General features: G+C 43.2%; 1 protein-coding gene across 1 annotated transcript in view; it reads left to right on the top strand.

Annotated features, from left to right (window-relative positions):
- The window catches only part of EMILIN2 (elastin microfibril interfacer 2), a 61,379-nt gene extending 36,206 nt beyond the window's left edge, over positions 1-25,173 (top strand). Inside the window, exons 5-8 of the mRNA XM_026661409.2 lie at positions 14,345-14,791; positions 15,577-15,615; positions 22,643-22,777; positions 24,767-25,173. Coding sequence (XP_026517194.1) covers positions 14,345-14,791; positions 15,577-15,615; positions 22,643-22,777; positions 24,767-25,104 — 959 coding nt within the window. The 3' untranslated portion in view covers positions 25,105-25,173. The remainder of the gene's footprint in view (positions 1-14,344; positions 14,792-15,576; positions 15,616-22,642; positions 22,778-24,766) is intronic.
- The last annotated feature ends 238 nt before the right edge of the window (positions 25,174-25,411 follow it).

The raw sequence follows: 25,411 nt of genomic DNA, 5'->3' as shown, positions 1-25,411 counted from the left end.
TTATTTTCATGTAAGTATAGGATAATTAAGTAAAGAAGAGAGGCTTGTGAATGCTAGATAATGCACATTGGCATGGAAATAAATTTTTCTTCTTTAAAATGACAATGTTTAATTGTTTAAACAGCAACAAATGTGTATTTTGATAACCGAAATAAAAATCTTTCTTCTTCTAGTGCCCCCTACTGGTGCTCCACTCTAGGTGTGCATGCGCCTCAGATCAAAGATTTTACATACCAGTGTCGGTTAGGCCCACACGTGTGCCCCCTGCAGTTTTGTGCCTGGCACAGTGGCTATATAGAGCTCTGCGGGTGAACTGCTCTCAACTCCTTCTCAGCTGCCTTGGCCTGAAACAGAGCTTTAGCAGCATCTGAGTTGAGCTTACCTCAACTATATTTTTGTCTCATATCTTACTAGTTATTGGTAGTTCTTAGTGTTTCCTATGTGTGTGCTAGTTGTAGGAATTTTATAAAATAAAAAAAAATATTAAAAAAATTTACTTATTCGTTTAGGGTAAGGACTGTTGTCCTTTCGCCTATTTTTTTTCTCCCCTCAGAGGAGCTTAAATGCAGGCAGGGGGGAGCTTAAATGCTGGAAGGACATGCCCGGGTCTCCCGGTTTTAAACACTGCCTTCCATGCCAAGAGGCTATCCCAGTCAGTGACGGGCACTCCTGGTGTGTCGGTTGCATTGGGGAGTCACATGTTCCCCAAAAGTGTAACTTCTGCTTGGCATTAAAATCGAGAGCCAGAAAGAACCAGGATTTAAGCTACATCTCCTTATGATGGAGAGCTCGCTCTGACTGGCTTCTGACCCTGGCCAGGGGATCCTCCCGGACAATGGTCTCCGAACAAGTCGACCACTTTGGCCTCCTCGGCACAGCACTCCTCTAGAACATTGAAAAAGAAATCTATGGAATCCTCTTCTGCCCACATCATGCTACCGATTAATGAGGTCCTACTAGACCATGCAAAAATAATTTGGCATACCCTGGCCACAATATCGCATACCTGTAACAGGAAGGACAAAAAAAATTACGTTCCCTGTAAGGACTTGGAATGTTTATTTTTGTATCTATCACTCAACTCCCTTGTGGTCAACGCTGTGAACGAATGTGGAAGACAGCACCACACTAAATCAACACCTTCTGTTAGAGACCTAAAGCGACTTGACTTATTTGGCTGTGAGTCCTATTCATCCACGTCTCTACAATTTAGGTTCACCAACTACCAAGCTCTCATGGTGAAATAGAGCCATGCTAACTATTCATAGTTGAATGTCTTTATTGAGCATCTTCCAACAGAGAAGAGGAAACAATTTTAGGCAATCATTGCTGAGGGTCAGCAGCTGACAAGAACATCTCTGCAGGTCTCTCTGGACGCCACTGATTCAGCCGCTCATTCTATCTCCATGGCAGTACTCATAGAATCATAGAATATCTGGGTTGGAAGGGATGTCAAGAGATCATCTAGTCCAACCCTCTGCTCAAAGCAGGACCAATCCGTAGACAATTTTTTGCCCAACATCCCCAAGTGGCCCCCCCAAGGATCGAACTCACAACGCCGGGCCCAGCAGGCCAACACTCAAACCCTCATGAGGAGGCCCTCCTGGCTTCAGCTCTCAGGGTTTCTGAGGGAAGTCCAAAATACAGTTGCGGACCTTCTTTTCGATAGATCGAAGCTGTTTGCAGAAAAAAATGACAAGTCACTGCATACCTTAAAAGATGAGCATCTTCAGTGACAGGAAATTGACATCCTCCTAAACTGGGATGCTATAGAACGGCTCCTATGCCACACAGAGGGAAAGGATTTTATTCCAGGTACTTCCTGGTTCCAGAAATCAGGGGCAAGCACATGAACCTGTCATGAATGTTTTATATCACTGTCAAGAGGAAGCAAGATCACCTTCCCTCTGTACTGAAGCAATGAGACTCTGGAATTGGTGCATTTGAAACCAGATCATTATCTCAGCAGCTTACCTTCTGCGTGTACAAAATATCAGATGCCCTCTATCAGATGCCCAAAATATCAAATAACAGCAAATGCCCTCAGCAGGCCGCTCTTGCAAGATCAAAAATGGGAGATAGATCGCATTACATTCCACCGGATATTTCAATGTTGGGGCAACCTGCAGATAGACCTCTTTGCCATACCCAAGAGCAAGAAGTGCCCCCACTTCTGCTTGAGAGGCGGACTGGGTCATCATTCCCTGGGGGATGCCTTTCACCTTTGTTTGGAGTTCAGGCCTGCTGTATGCATTTCCCTCAACTCCCTTGATATCCAAGGTGCTATTCAAGATAAGAAAAGACAAGGCCAGGGTTACTCTAGTAGTTCTGATGTGGCCAAGACAAAGATGGTTCCCTTACTTCATCTGGCTCTCTGTCTGTCAACCAGTTACCCTCCAGACCTTTCCCCATCTTCTCTCACAGGGAGCTTTGTTAGAGTGTCTCTAAACTTCGTTAGCGTGCACTTGGCAGCTATTACGGCCTTCTATCATATGGTAGTGGTAGAGGGGTTTTCTGTCTTCGCTCATCATACAACGAGGAGGTTTCTGAAGGAACTGGCTAAAAATTCTCACAAATCAGATGCCCTGCACTAGCATGGGACCTCAGCTTGGTGCTCAGATGCCTTAAAAGGCTCTCCTTTGAACCTATGGCTACCTGCTCCCTTTTACTAGGGTGACCATCGTCACCTGTGCTGAATACGGGACACCTGGTAAAACTGCTCGTATTCAAACGAGTTCAAAGGCAATCAATCAGAACTATGAAGTAGCCCCCCCCCATGCTATTAAAAACGCCAGGGTCCAGCAGCACAAGGGGGGCCTCAGGGGTCCAGGCAGGCCAGTGGAGCTCAAGCCAGCTCCACCCCCTAATTCATCTCAGCAGGCCACCCAGCCTGTCTTGGTTGTGGCAGGGGGGAGGCATTATAACTCAAAGGTGCGAGACTCAGCTCAAAAAGTTTGAAAACAGCTCAGGGTGCAGGCAGCGGGTAGCTAGAGGCTGTGTGCAGGCTGGGGGTAGCTCAGGGTGCAGGGAGGAGGTAGGTAGGGGCTGTGCATGGGCAGGGGGCTAGCTCAGGGTGCTGGAAGGGATAGCTAAGGGCTGTGTGCGGGCAGGGGGGTAACTCAGGGTGCTGGGAAGGGGTAGCTAGGAGCTGTGTGCAGGCAGGGGGGTAGCTCAGGGTGCAGGGAAGGGATAGCTAGGGGTTGTGTGCAGGCAGGGGAGTAGCTTAGGGTTCAGGAGGGTGTAGCTGGGGGCTGTGTGCAGACGGGGGTAGCTCAGGGTGCTGGGAAGGGGTAGCTAGGAGCTGTATGCAGGAAGTGGGTTAGCTCAGGGTGCTGGGAAGGGGTAGGTAGGGGCTGTGCTGGCTCGGGGTAGCTCATGGTGCAGGGAGGGAGTAGCTAGGGGCTGTGCTGGCAGGGGGGTAGTTCAGGGTGCAGGCACTGGGTAGCTAGGGGCTGTGCTGGCAGGGGGGTAGCTCAGGGTGCTGGGAAAGGGTTGCTAGAGGCTGTGTACCAGGAGGGCTCCCCTGCAGTCCCTGTTCCCTGAGGGCTCTGCCAGCCATAGAGCCCGGTCCCCGACCCCTGCAGCTCTTACCGGCTGCATGAGAACAGGGAGCTTGGAGCTGAGGAGCAGCTTCAACCCCCTGCAACAGCAGCAGCAGGAGAGGAGGGAACACCATGGCTGTCTGCTCTCTGGCACTAGCCAGAGGAGCAGCTGCCCTGCACTGCCTGGCTCCATGCCAGGGATCAGGGTTTCAGCCTCATGGCTCTGGTTTCAGCCCGCAGAGGGTGCTGGGATCAGGATTTCAGCCCTGCGGGGGGGGGGGGGGGGGGGGCGCTGGGGCTCAGGCTCTGGGGTTCAGCATCGGCACCCAGTGGCCCCCCTGAAAGGGCTTGCGGACCCCCATTGAGAATTTCTGCTTTAGGTTTCACATGGGAAGAGGTGACACACACACACACACACACACACACACACACAGGGCTGCTTCTCCTCCTACCTGACGTTGCCTCTTCTCGCCCCTCCATCTGGCCTGAGGCCACCACATGCTCTCACTGACTGGCCATCGCCTGCCTGCACACACCCATCAGCCGCAAACAAGATTGGGCTGTGCTGACTGCTGACTGACCAGCAGGGGGAGCGGAAAATACGGGACAATATTGCCTGTTTTTTTTTTTAAAGTGGGACACCTGCAAGAGGGCTTAAATATGGGAATGTCCTGTTAAAAACAGGACGGTTGGTCACCCTACCTTTTATACTCATCTATGAAAACAGCCTGTTCTAGTAGCCATTACTTCTGCTTGGAGAGAGAGGGGCTCTGATGGCATATCTCCCTCCCCTCAGTCTTTTTTAAGGATAAAGTCACTTTGCGACCACATCTCAAGTTCTTATCAAAGATATCCTTGGACTTCCACATGAACCAACCTACCATTTTCTGCCCTGTGCCACACCGGGATAAAAGAAATGAGGCATTACATACACTCAGTCTCAGGAGAGCATTAGCTTTTTACCTAGGCAGGACTAGGCCCTTTAAAAAATCTCCCAGATTGTTACTCTCCATTGCAGACAGAACTAAAGGATCTCCAGTTTCCAAGCACAGACTCTAATGATGGATATCTGGCTGCATTACCTACTGCTATCAGTCTCCCAAACTTCAACCTCCTCACTCCACGAGATCCCTCTCTACTTTAATAGCCTTTCTTAAGAACGTTCCCATCACGGAAATATGTAGAGCCATGACTTGAACCTCCATTCATACATTTTCTGAACACTATGCGGTTAGTCATGCCTCAGCTTCTGATGCCATGTTTGGCTCTACTGTACAATCTTCAATCTGAGATTCGACTCTGAAGCCCCACCCCTCCGTAGACAGTACTATTCAGTAGTCCCCTAGAATCGAGCAGCCATAGGGACACTATTTGAAGAAGAAGAGATGGTTACTCACCCTTGTGCAGTAACTGTTGTTCTACGAGATGTTTGTCCCTGTGGGTGCTCCACTACCCACCCTCCTCTTCTTTGTTTTGGAGTTCTTTACAGTGTTGCTCCAGGATAAAGAAGAAACTGAGGGTGGTTTGCCTGTGCAGCTATATATAGCCACAGTGCAGGGTACGAGGCTGCAGGGGGCGCATATGCAGGCCGAACAGATATGATTACCTAAAATCTCCGATCTGAGGCATGTGCACCTAGAGTGGGGAGCACCCATAAGGGGACACATCTCAAAGAACCACAGTTACTGTGCAAGGTGAGTAACCGTCTCTTCTGGGAACTTCTCATGTGAAATTCCAGCCCCAAATTTCCACTTATTTAAGCAAAGAAAGCAAGGAAGACTCATAACGCCAAGAAATTTCCTGGGGTGAAATTTTGGCTTCATTGTCGTCAATGGGAGTTTTACCATTGACTTCAGCGGGGTCAGGATTTCATTCCTAGTTCCTAACTCAGTGCCAGATTAGACTCAGCCCCCAGAGAAATACAAGATAATGGTGAATTTCTAAGGAGAAGGATATATTAAAATCCAAAAATCGACTACATATGTCCTGAAATAAACCCCCTTCTGTTCTTCAGTCTAAATCTTATTAGAAGCCACCTGAGAGAGGAATGCACACACTGACACCATTTGGTCAAAGCAGCATTATCTTCTGGTGACTCAATAAGCTGCCATTAGTTCAGTTATCGACCAAGTCTTTCTCTTTTCCGCCAGTGTGATTTAATATCAATAATATGTGTGGCCAGAATAGTGGGGTCAAGATTATTGTTTATTGTGTTCAACACCTTGGCCCCTCCCCCAAACCTTTTATAATTTTGCTGCATACAGAAAAACTGCCACCCCTCACCACTATTAATACCTCTATTGCTTTTTTTGTCATTGAACAATTTGTGTTTCCCAAAGCATTTAACTAGAGTATGCATCTCTATTAATACTCCTGAGAGGGCCAGGAGCCTGCCTACTGATTAATTGTTGTTGGAATTTAATGAAAGAATAAAGATCAGAAATATTGGTACTGTCCAAGAGAGTAGGCTTAGCCCTTCATTGTAGTTCGCTTACACTGAGTTTCATGGAAGTCTTGTTGCAGTATTGGTAGATGGACTGTGCTGGTGGATTTTACATTGGATGTGAACTGGGATCTTCAAAGTCAGTGATTCCTGAGTTGTCTGAGTATATACAACATATAATGCTTGTATTTTGGGCGAAATTCTTGTGCCTAGCTCAAGAAGCTGGGCTGAGCATGAAACAGACAGGAGAGGAGAGGGAGGCATCTTCCTTACCAGGCAGTGGAACAGCCGAAGAACCACTCTATAGTGGCTACTTCAGTCCCACGACTAGATCCTCTGATCCAGCCCACCCTGCTCCTCCCCCACTTCACTTCTGCTGCACACAGATGCACACCCTTAGCGCAGTCCACCTAATCCTGACTATAGCCCCATCCTATGCATTTTGAAACTGCACCTGCTATGCAGAAGGGATCAAGAGTTTTTCCTTGCTGCGGACACACAAACTCTTGTCCACACAATGTAAAGCAGACCTCTCAACAGCTTCATGGATTATGTTTGTTTAAATCTACTGCAGTATTTTAAAGCATGAAATAAGCTTAAAACACCCACATTTCCATAGTATAATTCAGTTTCGTAGAACTTTATATGGTCTCCATAAACTGTACCTACAGCAACCTTGAGAAGAGACCCAACCAGTAGAGACTAAACATACAAGCCTTTAAAACTGTAGCTTCTAATGTTAAATATCTGTGGCCTCAAAGAGGTTCATAAAGCAAATACTTATATCCCAGAGTGATTCAGAATAAAATAATGCTATCCAGCACAGCAGTCTGAGTAAGTCTTGATGTTTGCAGCTCCGAAAAGCTTTTGGCAATAGAGGGACTCCGTTGGAAGTGGTTAGGGAACCTTGCTCCACTAGGCAGTTACGTCTTGTACTTATTCCCTTTGGGGATTAATACCATTCTTGGAACAGGATGTGTCTTTATTTATGTGCATCATTCCACTAAGATTTAACTTTTTGATGAGTCTGATTGCAATATCTTCTATGGTACCTTTACTACTTTGAACTGGTGATTTTCAGTTCTGGCTTACAGATCAGTATTAGATTCATACCTAGATTTAGTTACTATTTCCCAACATATTGTATCATTTAAATGATGTCATTTTGGTTTGAGAGACTAGAATAGTAACACATTTCTCTTTCTACAGTTGTTCGAATGTGGTAACACAAGGATACCCTATGAGAATTCTAAAACAAAACCTTGTCAAATTACATGCACCAATTAGACAACTAAACTGAGCAAAGGCAAATTAGTCTGAAGCCAGGAATATGGCTGCTTTGGCTTGAAATTTTATATTGAGACATTTTGCAGCCAAGAACATTTAAATGACTCAGTCCAAACTAATGTTGCAGGGTAATAAGTTATTGTGTGTACTGTATATAAACCATGGGTCAAATCTTTTTTTAAGTCATTTAGGACTTCAAATGAAGTTTGCCTGTTAGGACTGAGCAAGACTGCCAGCTTTGGCTCATTATGAATAAGTAGACTAAATAATCCCATAAAATGTGTAAAGAGGTTCTCTGTGTCACTTCAGCGTTTAGAGAAGCATATTACTGAATGATACTGCACTAAAACTGGCACTAAAATAATCTTTTCTTTAGATGTAGCCTGTTAATACATTTTTGCCATTCGTTCCTGCAGCCAGAAAAAGTGTGGTCTGCAGCCAAAAATGGCTTCAGGATTTTAGTTTGCTTTGATTACAACTATTTCAATCAACTTGTAATTATCTGTGAAGAGGGGTTTCAAACATATGAATTGCTAAGAGCAGTCTTCTATAGTTATTCTCGATGAAACCTTGTGTATACCTAAATTACTACACTTAGGGATGTGTGGTCAAAACTTTTCTGTAACACCAGCAATAGGAATTCTGGTGCAAACCTCAGTATATCCTCTGCCAGGTACACCAGGCAGCCTTTTGTAACTTGACAATTGTCAAATCCATTGTCAGCAACAGGAGTTTGGAAGTCATAGCTCTTCTTGATTCTTGTCAGTGGAGTCACTGACGCCTTAATTATCTAGTTTATTTCATCCCGTCATTGTTCTTGTCTGCTCAATGTATTATTAGGGAAATGGACATTGCTAGAAAGAGCTGAACCACAACAAAGTGCAACCTGAGTTTCACATACCTGTCCCCTGCCTCCCTCCCCCATGTATTTTTTTCTCAGTGAAGTACCAGTGGAGTTTAAAAGTGAGGGGGAAAAAGGAATTGGCATTTTAAGCCTAGGATGGGGGGTTTTCTCCTCAGTTTAATTTAGATAGGCATCTGAGGTCAGCAAGCTGAGAATGACCAGGCGGGTGATAGTAAAGAGAGCAGTGCGAACACTGTTGGTGAAGAGGGTGCCTCTGAGGAGATTCTAATTTGAAGTATAATAATGGTCTAAACTCTGCTGCTTGCCTTTCCAATTGCTTTGTAGACAATGGGGAATACTTTTCTTTTGTGTGCTACTCAACACAATACAAGCTGATTTGGCCAAATTCATCCCTAATTTTGCCCCATAACTTTAGTGGAGTTACACCAGGGAATTTTGTCTTCACTCTTTGGATTGGTAACACATGTTCAGTCCAAAAATATGCTGGCTTCTTTGTTATCATCTTTGCCTCGTGATTTTAAAGCACAATGCCATGATATGATGCAATTCAGTACAAGAGGCCAAAAAGGCATATGAAAACTGCCAGAACTGTAAAAGCGATGCCTCTCAACTAACACACACTTTGGATGGTTGGCATATGATTTTTTTCCAAAATGGAGTTGGTATATCTGGATATTTTCAAATATATGGATATGCACACTTGTCAAGGTTCCTTCCCCACTCTGAACTTTAGGGTACAGATGTGGGGGACCTGCATGAAAACTTCTAAGCTTAACTACCAGCTTAGATCTGGTTTTGCTGCCACCACTCCCAAGTGCTAATTCCCTTCCCTGGGTAGCCTTGAGAGACTTCTTCACCAATTTCCTGGTGAACACCGATCCAAACCCTTGGATCTTATAGATTCATAGATTCATAGATTCTAGGACTGGAAGGGACCTCGAGAGGTCATCGAGTCCAGTCCCCTGCCCGCATGGCAGGACCAAATATTGTCTAGACCATCCCTGATAGACATTTATCTAACCTACTCTTAAATATCTCCAGAGATGGAGATTCCACAACCTCCCTAGGCAATTTATTCCAGTGTTTAACCACCCTGACAGTTAGGAACTTTTTCCTAATGTCCAACCTAGACCTCCCTTGCTGCAGTTTAAGCCCATTGCTTCTTGTTCTGTCCTCAGAGGCTAAGGTGAACAAGTTTTCTCCCTCCTCCTTATGACACCCTTTTAGATACCTGAAAACTGCTATCATGTCCCCTCTCAGTCTTCTCTTTTCCAAACTAAAGAAACCCAATTCTTTCAGCCTTCCTTCATAGGTCATGTTCTCAAGACCTTTAATCATTCTTGTTGCTCTTCTCTGGACCCTTTCCAATTTCTCCACATCTTTCTTGAAATGCGGTGCCCAGAACTGGACACAATACTCCAGCTGAGGCCTAACCAGAGCAGAGTAGAGCGGAAGAATGACTTCTCGTGTCTTGCTCACAACACACCTGTTAATACATCCCAGAATCATGTTTGCTTTTTTTGCAACAGCATCACACTGTTGACTCATATTTAGCTTGTGGTCCACTATAACCCCTAGATCCCTTTCTGCCGTACTCCTTCCTAGACAGTCTCTTCCCATTCTGTATGTGTGAAACTGATTTTTTCTTCCTAAGTGGAGCACTTTGCATTTGTCTTTGTTAAACTTCATCCTGTTTAACTCAGACCATTTCTCCAATTTGTCCAGATCATTTTGAATTATGACCCTGTCCTCCAAAGCAGTTGCAATCCCTCCCAGTTTGGTATCATCCGCAAACTTAATAATCGTACTTTCTATACCAATATCTAAGTCGTTAATGAAGATATTGAACAGAGCCGGTCCCAAAACAGACCCCTGCGGAACCCCACTCGTTATGCCTTTCCAGCAGGATTGGGAACCATTAATAACAACTCTCTGAGTACGGTTATCCAGCCAGTTATGCACCCACCTTATAGTAGCCCCATCTAAATTGTATTTGCCTAGTTTGTCGATAAGAATATCATGCGAGACCGTATCAAATGCCTTACTAAAGTCTAGGTATACCACATCCACAGCTTCTCCCTTATCCACAAGACTCGTTATCCTATCGAAGAAAGCTATCAGATTGGTTTGACATGATTTGTTCTTTACAAATCCATGCTGGCTGTTCCCTATCACCTTACCACCTTCCAAGTGTTTGCAGATGATTTCCTTAATTACTTGCTCCATTATCTTCCCTGGCACAGAAGTTAAACTAACTGGTCTGTAGTTTCCTGGGTTGTTTTTATTTCCCTTTTTATAGATGGGCACTATATTTGCCCTTTTCCAGTCTTCTGGAATCTCTCCCGTCTCCCATGATTTTCCAAAGATAATAGCTAGAGGCTCAGATACCTCCTCTATTAGCTCCTTGAGTATTCTAGGATGCATTTCATCAGGCCCTGGTGACTTGCAGGCATCTAACTTTTCTAAGTGATTTTTAACTTGTTCTTTTTTTATTTTATCTGCTAAACCTACCCCCTTCCCATTAGCATTCACTAGGATAGGCATTCCTTCAGACTTCTCGGTGAAGACCGAAACAAAGAAGTCATTAAGCATCTCTGCCATTTCCAAGTTTCCATCTTAACACAAGGAGAATTTAACCATCCCCCCTCCTTTCCTCCACCAGTTCCTGGTGAGTCCAGATCCAACCCCTTGGATCTTAAAACAAGGAAAAATCAATCAGGTTCTTAAAAAGAAGGCTTTTAATTTAAAGAAAAGGTAAAAATCATCTCTGTAAAATCAGGATGGAAAATAACTTTACAGGGTAATCAGATTCAAAGAGCCCAGAGGAACCCCCTCTAGCCTTAAGTTCAAAGCTACAGCAAACAGAGATAAACATTCTAGCAAAAGGAACATTTACAAGTTGAGAAAACAAAGATAAGCCTAACACGCCTTGCCTGGCTGTTACTTACAAGTTTGAAATATGAGACTTGTTCAGAAAGATTTGGAGAGTATGGATTGATGTCTGGTCCCTCTTAGTCCCAAGAGCGAACAACCCCCAAAACAAAGAGCACGAACAAAAGCCTTGAAAGTGTCTTGATTTGAAAGTATCTTGTCCCCTTATTGGTCCTTTGGGTCAGGTGTCAGCCAGGTTACCTGAGCTTCTTAACCCTTTACAGGTAAAAGGATTTTGGAGTCTCTGGCCAGGAGGGATTTTATAGTATTGTACACAGGAGGGCTGTTACCCTTCCCTTTATAGTTATGACAACACTAAACACAAAGAACCAGGCCAAACATTGTTAGAAAGATATTAAGGCTTTTGGTTTAAGTTGTAAGAGCTTGGGGGAGAGGAAACTAGTCAGACATGCAAATTCATTCTGCATGCCCCTGTCCAAGGCTGGAGGCCTAAAGCGAGCTTAACTAAACTGATGAGAGAAGATAAAGAAGTGAAAAATATATGAAGGCAAGAAATAAGAATACTGAGCCAGTTTGTGTTGTCAATGATATCAATGCAGATCTGAAGTAACTCTATTGATCTCAATGGACTTCAGATTTAAACCCATGTTACTGAGATTAGAGACTGCCTCATTAGGTTAAAAATCAAGCACAGGTGTTATTCAGTTAGGAATAAATTAAACACTTGCAGTCACCTTTGCCCTTACAAAAGTCTTTAAAGTATAACTTCACAGTATTTTAATGTCATGATGAAAGCAAAAAAATTATAATATGAATCAGTAAAAAGTGTATATTCCATTCTTTAATCTTGTATCCTGTGTGAGGAATTAGCTAGGTAACTTTCAGCAAAACTTTGTGGTGCCTGGTTCTTTAACTTTCCCCTCTCATTACAACACATTAGTATCATTCTACAAAACTCAACCAGGAAGGGTCAGGGAGATTTTTTAATCGGGAGCTATCACATGATGCAGGTACTATGAGAACATGGAATTTTTTAGCTAAACCTTCCAGAAGAGTGTAAGGCCATGAGTAATTTACTTTTTTGAGATGGAGAACAAGAAACAAACCACCCAAGATAAGAATGAAAATGCAGGATTTTTCATTACTGTCATCTTCAATTAAATGTCACATTTGCTAGGCAAAGTTCTTACCAAAACAGTCCTAAATCACTGGAATTCACAAATGTTATATTTATCAGAGACACAGGACTACAGGCAGCATATCTCAGTGTGTAATTAGGATTTGATCACGCGCTGTCACAAACTCTTCCCATTTTCCACCCTGGCCTAAACCATGGAGGTACACTTCCCTCACTATTCAAATGAAGATCACCACAAATAGCAAACAATAACCAACACTAAGGCCATGTCTACACTTACCAGGGATCACCGCTGCTGCGATCAATGAAGGGGGGGTCGATTTAGCAGGTCTAGAGAAGACCAGCTAAATTGACCTCAGAGAACTCTCCAGTCGACTGCAGTACTCCATCAGAACGAGAGGATTAAGGTAAGTCGACGGGAGAGTGTCTCCTGTCAACACACTGCAGTGTCGTCTACACTGCGCTAAGTCTACCTAAGCTAGGTTGACTCCAGCTACATTATTTGTGTAGCTGGAGTAGCGTAATTTAGGTCAACTTGCCCCCGTAGTGTAGACAAAGCCTAAGTCAGTACTACAAACACATTAATAAACTAAAATTATTACTACCCTACACCTCTTCATTACGTTCACCAGAGTTCGAATTTGTGGTAGATACTACTTTTTTTCCCTTCAATGTAAAAGGCCTTGTGAGTGATTCGAACAGCTAGAGTCTATACATTTGCGATCTCCAATGTATTTAGACAAAATGTTTACATTTCACCCACACAGTATCCATTGTAATTACCAGTGTAGCCAGTCAATATAATGATATACTTTTGCCCTGCAGTGTTCACATGTTCCTATACAAAAAAACAGCCAGGTACATATCATACCATCCTGCCAACATCTGCACTGGGTTGAATTTCACCTTCATTGCATAATATTAGGTGTCATATGTACTGTACAACTTAGGCGCAATAGGTAAAATTTCCAAAAGCTCCTAGGGGAATATCTATACTGCAGTTAACCACCCAGGGCTGGCCTGTGCCAGCTGATTCAGACTCAAGGGGCTCAAGCTAAGGGGCTGTTTAATAGAGGTCTAGACGTTTGGGCTCAGGTTGCAGTCTGAGCTCTGGAACTCTCCTACCTTGCAGGGTACTAGAGCCCTGGCTCCAGCCAAAGCCCAAACGTCTACACCGCAGTTAAACAGCTCCAGTGAGCTGGCATGGACCAGTTGCGGGTTTTTAATTGTAGTATAGACATACCCCAAACCCTAAGAGACCAAGGAGCATGAAACTCAAGGACTTTTAGTGAGTCTTAGACTCATAAATAATTTAGGACCTTTTGAAAATGTTACCCAATGAGCAGTGTTAAGGGGCAATTAATTATTATTATTAACGTTGAAAGTCCTTGCTTTTCAGATATTAGTGATTTTTGTATAACGATGTTAGAAAGAGAAGGAAATGGAAGCTCAACATACATTGCCATACATTGTGTCATTCATGGGCCTGATTCTGATCTCACCGACACCAGTGTAAATCAGGCCTAATTTTACTGAAGTCAATAGATTTAGACAAGTGTGAAACTTGAATAAATTATGGTAGTTCTCTTCGGTGGTTAATTTAAATAGAGATGGAACTGCTTAAAATGAACAAGGCAGGTTTTTGACGGAGAGCAAGGATTGGGAGTAAGGTCCTTTGGTCAAAGAAACTTTTTAGTACCCTTCTTATCTTTTAAATCTGTATAAATATTAACCCCCCGTGCAAATAATATACATTCACTTTCAGGAAGACATTACATTTCTAAGATTCGGTTAGGACTAAATTTTTTACAAATATGTTGTAAACGCTATCGAAAGGGATTTGAAATAGAACAGCTACACAACTATTATCACTATTATCAATGGTATATGGCACTGATATCATACAGTACACTGGCTATCCTACTGGAAAAGTCCTTTAACAAAGACCCTTCCAAACAATTAAAAATTGTTCAGTAAACTGTGACCCTGGATCTGCCTTCAGTGTCATAAAGTTTTTAAAACAGAAGAACGTTGATTTTTTTTTATTATTCCATCTTCAGAAAGGAAACTCACAGTTTAATTAAAAGTGTTTGTTTTACAGAAGTGTAAATGTAATGAGTTTTATGAATTTTCTCAGATGGATAATATTTGACTTTCCTCTTTCTACAAATACTTAGCTGAAAATCAACCAAGAGTACCACTGAGGATACCACAAGAAAGAACTCCCCTGCAGCCATCACAGCCAAGAACACCACTACAGCCACCACCACCAGGAACATCTCTATACTCACTAGAGCCGAGAACACCACTGCAGCCACCACAGCCGAGAACACCGCTGCAGCCATCACAGCCAAGAACACCGCTGCAGCCATCACAGCCAAGAATAGTAATACAACCACCACGACAAGGAGCCCCTCTTCAGCCATCACAACCAAGAACTCCCCTACAACCATCATTACCAGGTTCAGCCACTTTACCACTTTTGCCTGGATCAACTGGGATCATTATGGAGTCTGGACAGGCTGGTCCTCCTGGCACAGTTGTAATGTCAAGAAGTGGACGGCCTAAAGGCATAGATGGTCAGTATACCATGCCCATAGCTGAAGGATATGCAGGAGCACCAGGTGAGAAAACTGAAATGTTATCCAAGTGATCACTTTATAATATTTTACCCCAAAGCCAGTGTTACTGGACTTACGTTATGTTGAAGTATAGAACACATAGCTCTGCTAAGATTATAGACTAGCAGGGTCTTTCATCAATAAGTAAGACAAGCTGAGCTGTCAGATTCCAGCAGTGAGTTTGTTACTCTCCACACAAAGTGACATTAAAGCTGCCCTAGGTGCAGGGGGCATATTGGGGCTGGCTACGGGATAGAAGGTGGCAGAACTGGAGTGTGATACACGTTGCCAGTCCCCTGCAGGATATGAAATGATGCTTAACTGGCATATGTTAGAGCTGTTATATTAGAACAGCCTTTGGCTAATTTAATTTGCATGATGTCTATTTTGGCTGCAGCTGGACACAGGACCAGAGGAGACATAAAGAAGGCCTCAAGCCAACTTCGCCTCCCTGGCCAAAGCTGCATCAAGCGTAATCTCAGTACAATTGCTGTGTAGTCCTCAGTTGTGAAACTATGTACCACTAGGGTAGCTTCAAATAGCCTGTTTTGCCACAGTACACACAACAGAGCCGATGCACGGTAATGGGGAATGTGGTCCCCTTTGCTATGGCTGCTACTGTTTTTTAACAGTCTTAGTGGTATGAGTTTCTGCCATCTGATACTATGCACTTGTTGAAATGAGTTACTGTTTCATAAAAAGAAAAGAAAATGTTGGTAAACTGTTGTGATATTTAGACTATGCTGTACTCTTATTCACTGTGTAACATAACTTCTTCTGTTTTGTAGGGTATCCAAAATCTTCTCCGCCTTCTACAGACTCACAAGGTAATCCAGTTGTTACCTAGGAATTCTTTGAACAACTATTCACTTATTTCATAAATAGAAAATTCTAGTAGGGTGAAATTGAAGAGCAAGAATGTGGATGCTTTTAGGGCACAGGCACAGTTCTGATCTCTTTATACTGGAAAGAGACAACCACCAGGGATGATCGCTTCTCCCCTTTTTATTCACACTAGCACTCCTGTCCTGGCTGAGAGGATGTTCAGGGCACATGGAGTATGAGAAAGTAATGGAGAAAGTGGCACTTAATATATATTTAATTTTTTTCTTTCAGTGCCTGGAAGGTCACTACTGAGAGAACTAACTGAAAGTTATGGGTCATTTTCAGGATTTAGCCTTAAGTTTACAGGGACTCTAACACTGTCCTGCCAACCCCAAGTGTTCAAAAATAATGAGTCAAGCCCCAAAAAACCATAACACTCTTTTCATGAAGATGCTAAAAATCAGATTTAAAAAAATAATAATTTGGGGGTTCTTTTTATTTGCCTTCTGTTTTTTGAACCTTGAAGGGTTCATACTTTTTTCTGCAACCATCAGGGATAATAATTTATATTTTTCTTTTCAAATGAAAACTTAGATTCTTACATAATCATATGATTCTAGAAGCTGGAGTTTTAAGAAAAACACCAAATATCACAAACCTTAGTTTGCAACACTAAGTGAACACTTTGTTCACTTTTATTTATTTCTCTCCTCTTGGGCAATGAAAGTCAATGAAACCAATTTCACTTTTGTTTAGACTCATTTTAACTTACAGGTTCTCAGTGCTGCATGTCTGGGTTCCAAGCACTATGTCGGAGTGTTTACTTAAATGAACTAGTTTAGTTTATTTGAACTGTTGTAGTTTCTGTACATCACTATACACCAATACATTTGGATTACAGAAAGTGTAAACCTTTCAATAAATGAACAGAACTTTAGTTTAATTAGCCCAAATATTAGTTTGCTAGGTGATCTGACTACCCTATAACCTTTAAAAAAATCTCTTAGTTTAGCCCTTTTTATATCTAAGCAATGAATATTGTTATCCTGGATCAAAGTGGATCCTCCTACACTCTCTTCACAGAGAATGATTTAATCCAATTCTTGTTTGAAGAAATGTCAGCAACAGATAAAAATGAAACATTAGAATTTTATGGCCTCTGAAGACACTTCCGTAAGACTTAGTTCGCTGGGGCTAAGAAAATTGCAGACAAGGCATGACGAATTGGTCTGGGAATTGACATGAAGACAATTGTAAGAGTTCATGCTACAATCTTGAGGTTAAAACTAACTGATTAGAAACTTGTATTTGGGAAGTGTGGGGTGGGAACAATAAGCAATAGGTTAGGGTTCTGGAAAGGGATAAGAAGTAAAGGAAAAAAGTATTGGTGTGAACAAAAGCCATGATAAACGTCTAGACTTATATATTAAGATCATAGTCTCACAGTGGTTTTTTCCTTGGTACCGGTATTTGCATTTTATAGACAACAGTGTTTTCACTGGCTTATGGTTAAATTGTATGAAACATAACAGTATAATATGCTTTAAATGTTAAAGATGTTGAGATACATAAATAACGTTTTATTGTGGCAGCCATTATTTGCACTCAGGAAATATATTAAAGGAAATAGACACCACCCAAGTAGATCTATCTCCCAGCTAGAGAGGTAGATTTAGCAAAGAGATTTCCTTTGCTAAATCTCTTCACTTTTTCTTCATTGTCCTAGACTATGAAACTGAAAATAATTGTATTATTTACATTATATATGTAACAGCTTCCATCTCAAAGTGCCTCACAAACTCAGCTATCAGATGCACTCATATAACACAGTGATGAACATGATATAAATGCCTTGGTGTAGATCCTCAGTTGATGTTAGTGGAGCTATGAGGATGCACCCTGGTTGTTAGTACTGCAGTGTACACATACAAACATCACTGAAAGGCCGCCACCTCTGGGCCAGATTATAGCAAGCTCCCTACACAACAGCTGGGGAAGGAGACATTTTGGTTAAAGACAGTGTTGCAAGCTATTACTCCAAGGCAGTGGTTCTCAAACTGTGGGTCGGGACCCCAAAGTGGGTCGCAACCCCGTTTTAATGAGGCTGCCAGGGCTGACTTTAGACTTGTTGGGGCCAAATGCCAGAGCCAGGGCCCGAGCCCCACCACCTGGGATCAAAGCCTGAGGGCTTCAGCCATAGGTGGTGGGGCTCAGGTTACAGGCCCCCTGCCTGAGGCTGAAGAAGCCCTTGGGCTTGGGCTGTGGCTCCCCCACACCCAGGGCGGTGGGGCTTTGGCTTTGCGGGAGCCTCCCACACAAACCCAGGGCAGTGGGGCTCGGGCAGGCTCAGGCTTCGTTTCCCCCTCCTAGGGTCATGTAGTAAATTTGTTGTCAGAAGGGGGTTGTGACCCAATGAAGTTTGAGACCCCCTGCTCCAAGGTGTCTTCAAATCTTTAACGTCCATGCAGAGCAGGACCCCCATTTTTAATTTCTCATCCAAAGACCCACATTCAGTCAATTTTATGTACAGAGTTAATATCTCAACAGAACATAGGGCTGAGCTGGCCCTTCTTGTATTTGAATGTATGCTTCCCAGAATAATAGGTTTTTCAAGCCTGAGACTTAGATTACTAGACCATCCCACCCAGCACACTCTTAACTTCTGCTCCCGTATAGTTTCTACAGTGTTGAAAGTGTTATAAGTGCCGAGTTGATGGCTCTGCTCCAGTCCCCTGGACTGGTCTGATCCTCTTTTTGGGTAATAATTTCCATATTTTCTGTATCATAGAATTTCATCTAACTTCTTCAAGTTCAAGAATATCCATTGACATATAACTAACGGCTAAAGTTCAAGTTCACCTGTAGTTAAATAAAAATAAAAAAAAAATCCAAGAAAATAATGCTTTGCACTTGCATACCACTTCTTATCCAAAGCTCTTCAAGCATTTTACAGATATTAATGAATTAAATCTTACAGGTCACTTATGAGGTAAGGAAGTAAATGTTAGCTGTATTTTACAGGCAAGGGAACTGAAACAAAGAAAGATTAAATGATAGGATCAAAGTGGATCCTCCTAAGCTCTCTCTATACAGAACAAATTTAGTTAAACCATTGTTGACAGAAATAGCAGCAGCCGATAAAAATGACACACTAGAATTTTATGGAGTCTGGAGCCATTTTCTTTGCTCACTGGGGGTTGAGAAAATTTCAGACACAGGCCATGACAAATAGGATTGGGAAATGATGAGAAAGAGCTTGTAAGAGCCCTAAGTCGCACAGCAAGTCAAGGACTGAGCCAAGAACAGGACTTGGATCTTCTGACTCACAGTCCTGTGCCTTAACTATTTCCTCTCATGCTTCCATTAACGCAGTTTGTGAAGATTGCATACTCATACTAGGGTTTCACTGAAAGCTGAGGGTTCCTTTAAAAAGAAACTGTATCCAAAGTGCAGTATTGGATACAGCTGAGCCAGTGGACACCATTGATCGTGAACACCTTTTATCCTTCGAAGTATATAACATTAGTTTGATTCTGAATTGTTCAGACTTGTCTAATACCTAGCTATCATGAATTTCTCCAGGTTGTCTTGAATGGCAGGTTTTATGGAACATTTATTAATAATTATTATTAAATATTTATATTGTCATAGTGTCCAGAAGTCCCAGTTTGGATCAGGGCTCTATTGTGCTCAGCACTATACAAACACATAATAAGACATGGTCTGTGCTCTGAAGAGAGAATGTATTGAACATAAAAACTATCCTGCCATTCTTTCTGATATGGATTGGAAAGTAAAATCCAATGTTTTATTTTTCTGTAGCATGGAGTTTGGGTCCTTTCGTGGGATTATCTGGATATATCTCATTTAATCAATTCCCTGCCACTGCAGGGGCCTTGGGCACTGGTGCACCTTAGTCTTTCCTGTTCTCTGCCTGTGGCACATAATAGTCTAGTCCCCCGTGGGCTGCAATACTTTGGTTTAATGTTGGTGGTTGGGTTTAGTGTGCTGGTGCTGAGTGGTGGTAGCATGTGATATACAGAAGGGCAGACTAGATGAACTAGTGGTCTTTTCTTGCTTTAAATTCTATGACAGTGTCTGGTTTTTGTCCAACACTTTAGAACTTTTTCTTTTCACCACTGATGGTGACAATACTCTGGTTTGTGTTCATTTGTATTAAATCTGTGAACCTATCTGAGGTAAATAATTTCCCTGTATTTTCCTTTGCACCATTAGCTGTTTACTGCTGGTGTTTACTTGTTAGGCTCAAAGGAAGAGCTCAAATCACAAAAGCTTGTTGCAAAGATGTTGTTTTAAGAATTGCTGACGTCTAGGTATGTGATATTTGAAGAGGAATTGGGTAGGGGGCATGGGTGTTTAAGGAGACTAATAAGTAGATGACAGTGTGCATTCTGTCCCCTTGAACTCAAAGGTGGGATTTGGAAGAACATAAAGGACAAGGGGGGGGGGGCAATGTTACTAGCAGACCCAGGGGAGAAACATAATTAAACTAAGCAGAGAGAGTGTTTTGGGGGGCCAGACTTCAATGGCAAGTGTTACTTACAAACAAACCCCACCACACCCACCACCTCAGGGCCAGACCTTTAGTAGATGTAAATCAATGTACCTTCATTCATTCAGAGGAGCTACACTGCTTTCACCTGATTTCCCTCAAACTATTTATGACTTGTCTGCATGGCACCAGCAAAGTGCAGTAGAGCAGTGTGATTTGTAAAGCACACTAACATGCTGTGCTCTAACTGCCCTGGGTAGACCCTACTGGCGCAGTCCAAAAGATACCTAGTTCACATTAATATAACACCCTGTGGCTCTCTTTGCCATGCCATGTAGACAAGCCCCTAGACTTACTTAGGGGCAATTTCAGAGGTGACTCTAAGAGAGTCTATGATATGTAACTTCATCCTTCCAGGACCCACCATCTGAAAAGGAGTAAGTTACACTTCCATAGACTCAGACTGACTCTCACACACTGACTGACTTGTAACTTACAAACTTATGCTTCCTTTTCTATACATGTTCTTATACTATCCTCATCATCTGAGTGCCTTCCAATGCATTAAGCAGTTTGATAAACATCTGTCACATGTGGTTCATGCTTTCTATCGGCAGCGGGTATAATAAACCAGGGGAGGTTAAGTCGGTGGCAGCGGACGCCCGGTTGCGGGTTTTGGCAGTTTGCACTTGGGAAGTTTTTGATTATTATTATTATTATTATTATTATTAAAAGCTCAGGTTCTTCAGGAAGAGACAAGAGCTCTTCCCACAGGGTGGTTTGGGGTCTCAGGAGGGGAGGCGGAGCTGGGGCAGCTTGGGCTGATCACATGGGGGGCAGGGCTCCGGGTGAGCCGGGGCTCCTCCAGCTGCGGAGGAGTGGAAAGGTGGGGGCAGGCAGCTAGGCTTCCTGAAGGAAGGCTCCACCCACCACCATGATTCTTTCTCTTATCTTTGCCGTGGGAGAAGGGAGAGGGAATTGTGTGTGATGTTTTGGTTGTGGGGTTTTATTTCATCTCTGAATACAGCCCATTGAGTCTTGAGGAGTCAGAAGTTATTGTAACTTGCATGCTAAAAAGCCAGAAGAGAAGAGTGCAGCAAGAGCTGCAGGTAGAAGACAGGTGTAAGTAGATGTAAGCTAAAGTAGGTCACCCCAATATTTTAACTCCACTTTCTTATGACTGACTCCTCAGCATACAAATTACATCAACTTAGATTCCCTTATACACACTCATTTCCAAATAAGTAGGTGTAATTAGCCCTACGGGAGTCTAATTGAATTGACAGGAGCATAAGGAACGTTAACTTGCACATCACTCCAAAACTGACTGAAGGACTTTCTTGCATATGAGAACCCTGGCTAACAAACTGTACTGCCTGCATTTTTATTTATGCTTTTCTTTCTATTTTTGTACTTCCACAATGCAACATGCTTTTATTTGAGATCTTGAGTTTTCAAACCGGAAAGTCAGACAGAGAAATTAACTTTAATCTTGTGGGGAAGAACAGAATTGGTAGGTAATGGCGTACGGTGGAGAGGTCATGTTCCACCTCTCCAAATGCTGCTGTGAGGGCCACTGACAGACTTAAGTGACTTGAAAGGTATTAGGTCTGGATGTGATTCGCTGCTGTGCCTTCTTTCCCACTCTCTCTTCCCACCTTCTTCCACTCCCTACCTACTAAAAAACTCAGTTGTCTTCTTTTCCTATTTCTCTTTTGTACCGTGTAGTTAAAACTCTAAGTAGATGCTGTACTAGGGAAATATGAAAATCTGAAGCAATTTCAGCTGTAAGATCTTTGTAAAGATAGGAATGTTAATCCAAAGAGCATTAGTGCAGAGTGTCTAAGAGAAACAAGACCAGAGATAGTCTTTGAGTGCCGTTGCACTGGTCCAGTAGTGGAGAATGATCTCCTGGGAAGCTCAAACCATGCAAAGGAGCAGGGCATTATCACTGATTGGAGAAGTGAATAAGGATATCAGCTAGGAAGATGAACCAGGCAAAGCTGAGGGAATCGGGCAGAAGGATGGAGATGAGAAAACTCCAGGAAGAGTATGGTGCACAGTTGGCAGCGATTATCCAGGCAGGAGCAGCCAGTAGCAGCCTGGCTCCTGAAGAAGGGAGCTCAGAAAGCAGCATGAAACACCTGGGCTGAAATCTTGGCCCTAATGAAGTCTATGGCAACACTCTCATGGCATTGTAGGCCATTCCTCCTGCATACCCTTCTCGCCTTCTCAAGAGGAGGATGTGTTAAAGAAAACCCCGGTAGGTGAACTCAGTTGCCAAGCTCCTCTGCTGCTCTCGGGTAGGTTGTGTTATGGGAGGAAACATTGTGGTTCAATCATTTTGTGGTGAGACAATTGGAAAATGACCCAGTGGCACTCATGCCAGCCTCTCCAGAATAACAGAAAACAATGTGTGTGCAAGACCACAAACAAACTCTACTATAAGCACCAAGAGTAAAAGGCAACATCTTTATTCTGATTGTCTCTGGATTCTGTTCGCTTCCCCATTCTAGGACCTACTGCTGCTGCCACCTCTCTGGTGTCTTTTTCGGCTGGTCTTACTCAGAAGCCTTTCCCCAGTGATGCAGGCGTGGTCCATTTTAACAAAGTGCTTGTGAATGATGGAGACTATTATAATCCTAACACAGGTAACAGCCAAAAAGGGACATACAGGGGAGCTGGGAAGCCGGCTGGGCAATATCATGGGATAGAGACATTATTACATTATCTTGAATGTTGCCAAGGTGCTTGTGCTGGAGAAACAAAATACATAGTTCTATGGTATAAATCAGACACACCTTGGTTAAAACTACCTGTCACGCACTGGAGGATGACCCAGCCTTTAAGTGCAAGTATCTATGCATTCACAAAAAGACTTTGTTACAGGGAATTCAGGTTGCTTAGCAGAGCCTTGTATCCTTCCAGAACGTGGAAGTTGGCAGCAGAAAATTTAAACATAAAACCAAAACACAAATACTAGAAAACCAGGAAATGCTGCATTATGGTCATGACCCCCCACACACACCATAGCCCCCACCCTTGCCATCTCTGCAATTTTCATGATTCCTCACAGCAGTGATTAGGGGAGGGAGCAGAGTTAAGGGTACGGGAGGCATGACTGTAATTCTACATTTCCTGGTTTTCTCTCTCTTAGAGATGTGTTTCTGGGTACCATATTCTATGTTCTGGAAGGGTACAAGGCCCTGCTTAGCAACCTTATTTCCCCTTTAACAATGTTTATGGTTAGTGAATTTCCCTTGTTGTTTGAGAAATTGATGGTTGTGAGGGGGACATGACTGAAGGACCCTTTGGGGACAATATGATGGAGTTCCCTGGGCACAGGTAGCAGCTCCTCAGCCACTAATTCCTGGCTCTTCCAGATGTACGTATTGTTGGAGGGTTTTAGGAACGTGGAAACTGAGGGGCTGTGGGAAGTGCAGGTACCAGTGGAGGCAGGGCTCTGTACACTCCTTGTGACAAGAGGCTGATGGCGAATTCCAGAGCCTTTATCCCAGATGGGGGAGAAGTGGGTGAAGGAGGAATTTAGAGTTCCCCTTTGCCCCAGGAGTGGCTGAGGCATTCCCTTGCCTGCCTTCCTCTTTTGAAAGCGTCATGACAATTACAACTGCCACTGCATACCCCAGGAGGCGTTCAGATGAGTGTGAGCTGTGCCCTTCATTTCAATGGTCATATTCTTCTCTCCTTTCCCATCATCATCTCGTCTGAGGGCTGTGAGCCTCTGGCATATTAGGGAACCTGCCAATTCCCACAGGTCTTGTCTTCACAGATGTATTTTTAAGCTCAGGGTAACTGTGAGCGCTATTCTGAGGTAAAAACTCAGTAAAGATAAGGCACTTTAGTTTTGCTAAGAAGCAATTAAACTTGCCAAGGTCAGCACTATACCCTTACCTAGTCCTGAGCTAAGTCCCCACATGTGTAGCATGCTCCTAGTTTCCCAATTCTCGTCTCCCTTGGTATATGTGACCTGCACCGCATGTGCCCATTCTCCACTCCTCAGCACCCACCAGTGCTGAACGTTACAATGCCAAAGTCCCTTTGTGGATCTAATCCTCTGTTCCTTCCTTTTTGCAGCCAACTGTGGGGTGGGGACCTGTCCTCCATGCCCAGACTCATTTTTTTTCTAACCTAGATTTCCATGTTTTTCTGCTGGATGTGAGCTCGCCACCCCTTCCCCTCTCCCCCCCCCCCCCCCGACTCTGCCTTGATCAACTTTGGCACACAGTACAGAACTATTACTTTGTGCTGACTAGAGTTTTAGGTGGTGTTAATGATATTAGGCTAGATAACATGAGCAAACACCACACATTGAAATCCGGCTCCAGACAAAGCCTGAGGGCTTGTCTACACATGGGTGTCATTTGGGATAGCTATTCCACTTTAAATCCACATGCTGTGGAATAACTGCCTATTGTCAGCCCAAGAAACACATCAGACAAAGCAGAGGATGGTGAGATTTCTATATCAAGTGGGCCTTTATTTTCCTTCATCTACAGTGCTTATTCAGATGTCTGGGTATGAGCAAGTGGATAACTTTGTAGTTTTAAAATGAATTTGTCATTATTCCTACTGCACTGGAGAGTTTCCATCAGTAAAACTGTAATTAAATGTCTTTGCAGGCATCTTCACATCTCCCTATGAAGGGCGATATCTGATCACCGCCGTCCTTGCTCCTGAAAGGGATGAGTATGTAGAAGCAGTGCTGTCTGTTGCCAATGCAAGCGTTGCTCAGCTCCACACAGCTGGTTATAGAAGAGAACTGCTTGAGTATCACAAACCACGATCAGGGAAACGAACCTGTGGTGGTGCTGGAACATTCCACCTTGTTCTTCACCTAAAAGCTGGAGATGAAGTAAACATTGTAGTTACTGGGGGCAAGCTGGCCTACACAGACTCCGATGAAATGTACTCCACATTTAGTGGAGTTCTTCTCTATCCGTCCATTGCTCATGTCTAGGTTCCTCGTGAAAAGAAGGGTAAGATATTCAGAAGAAATAAAATTTGAAGCTTTAATATATTCATTTTATATATTTGATTTGAGTGGTGGGTTTATGATCCATATTTAACTCTATCTTCTCCGCCCCCCTGCAAGACTTCTAAGTTCTGCCACTGTAAAAGGCATGTTTACAACAGTTAAACTCCTTCCCCCAAGCCCTACAGAATAGAAATTGTGTCAAACAGTAAATTTGTACCCAGTCTGCGTAGGTAGCTCTCTAATTTGCTCTCGTATTATTCCTTAGTAAACAATTTGCCAATTTCCATTC

The sequence above is a fragment of the Terrapene carolina genome, unplaced genomic scaffold (assembly GCF_002925995.2).
Source record: "Terrapene carolina triunguis isolate 2854851 unplaced genomic scaffold, T_m_triunguis-2.0 Scaffold58, whole genome shotgun sequence".
NCBI classification, from domain to species: domain Eukaryota; kingdom Metazoa; phylum Chordata; order Testudines; family Emydidae; genus Terrapene; species Terrapene triunguis.
This window is presented reverse-complemented; position numbering and strand designations above follow the sequence as displayed.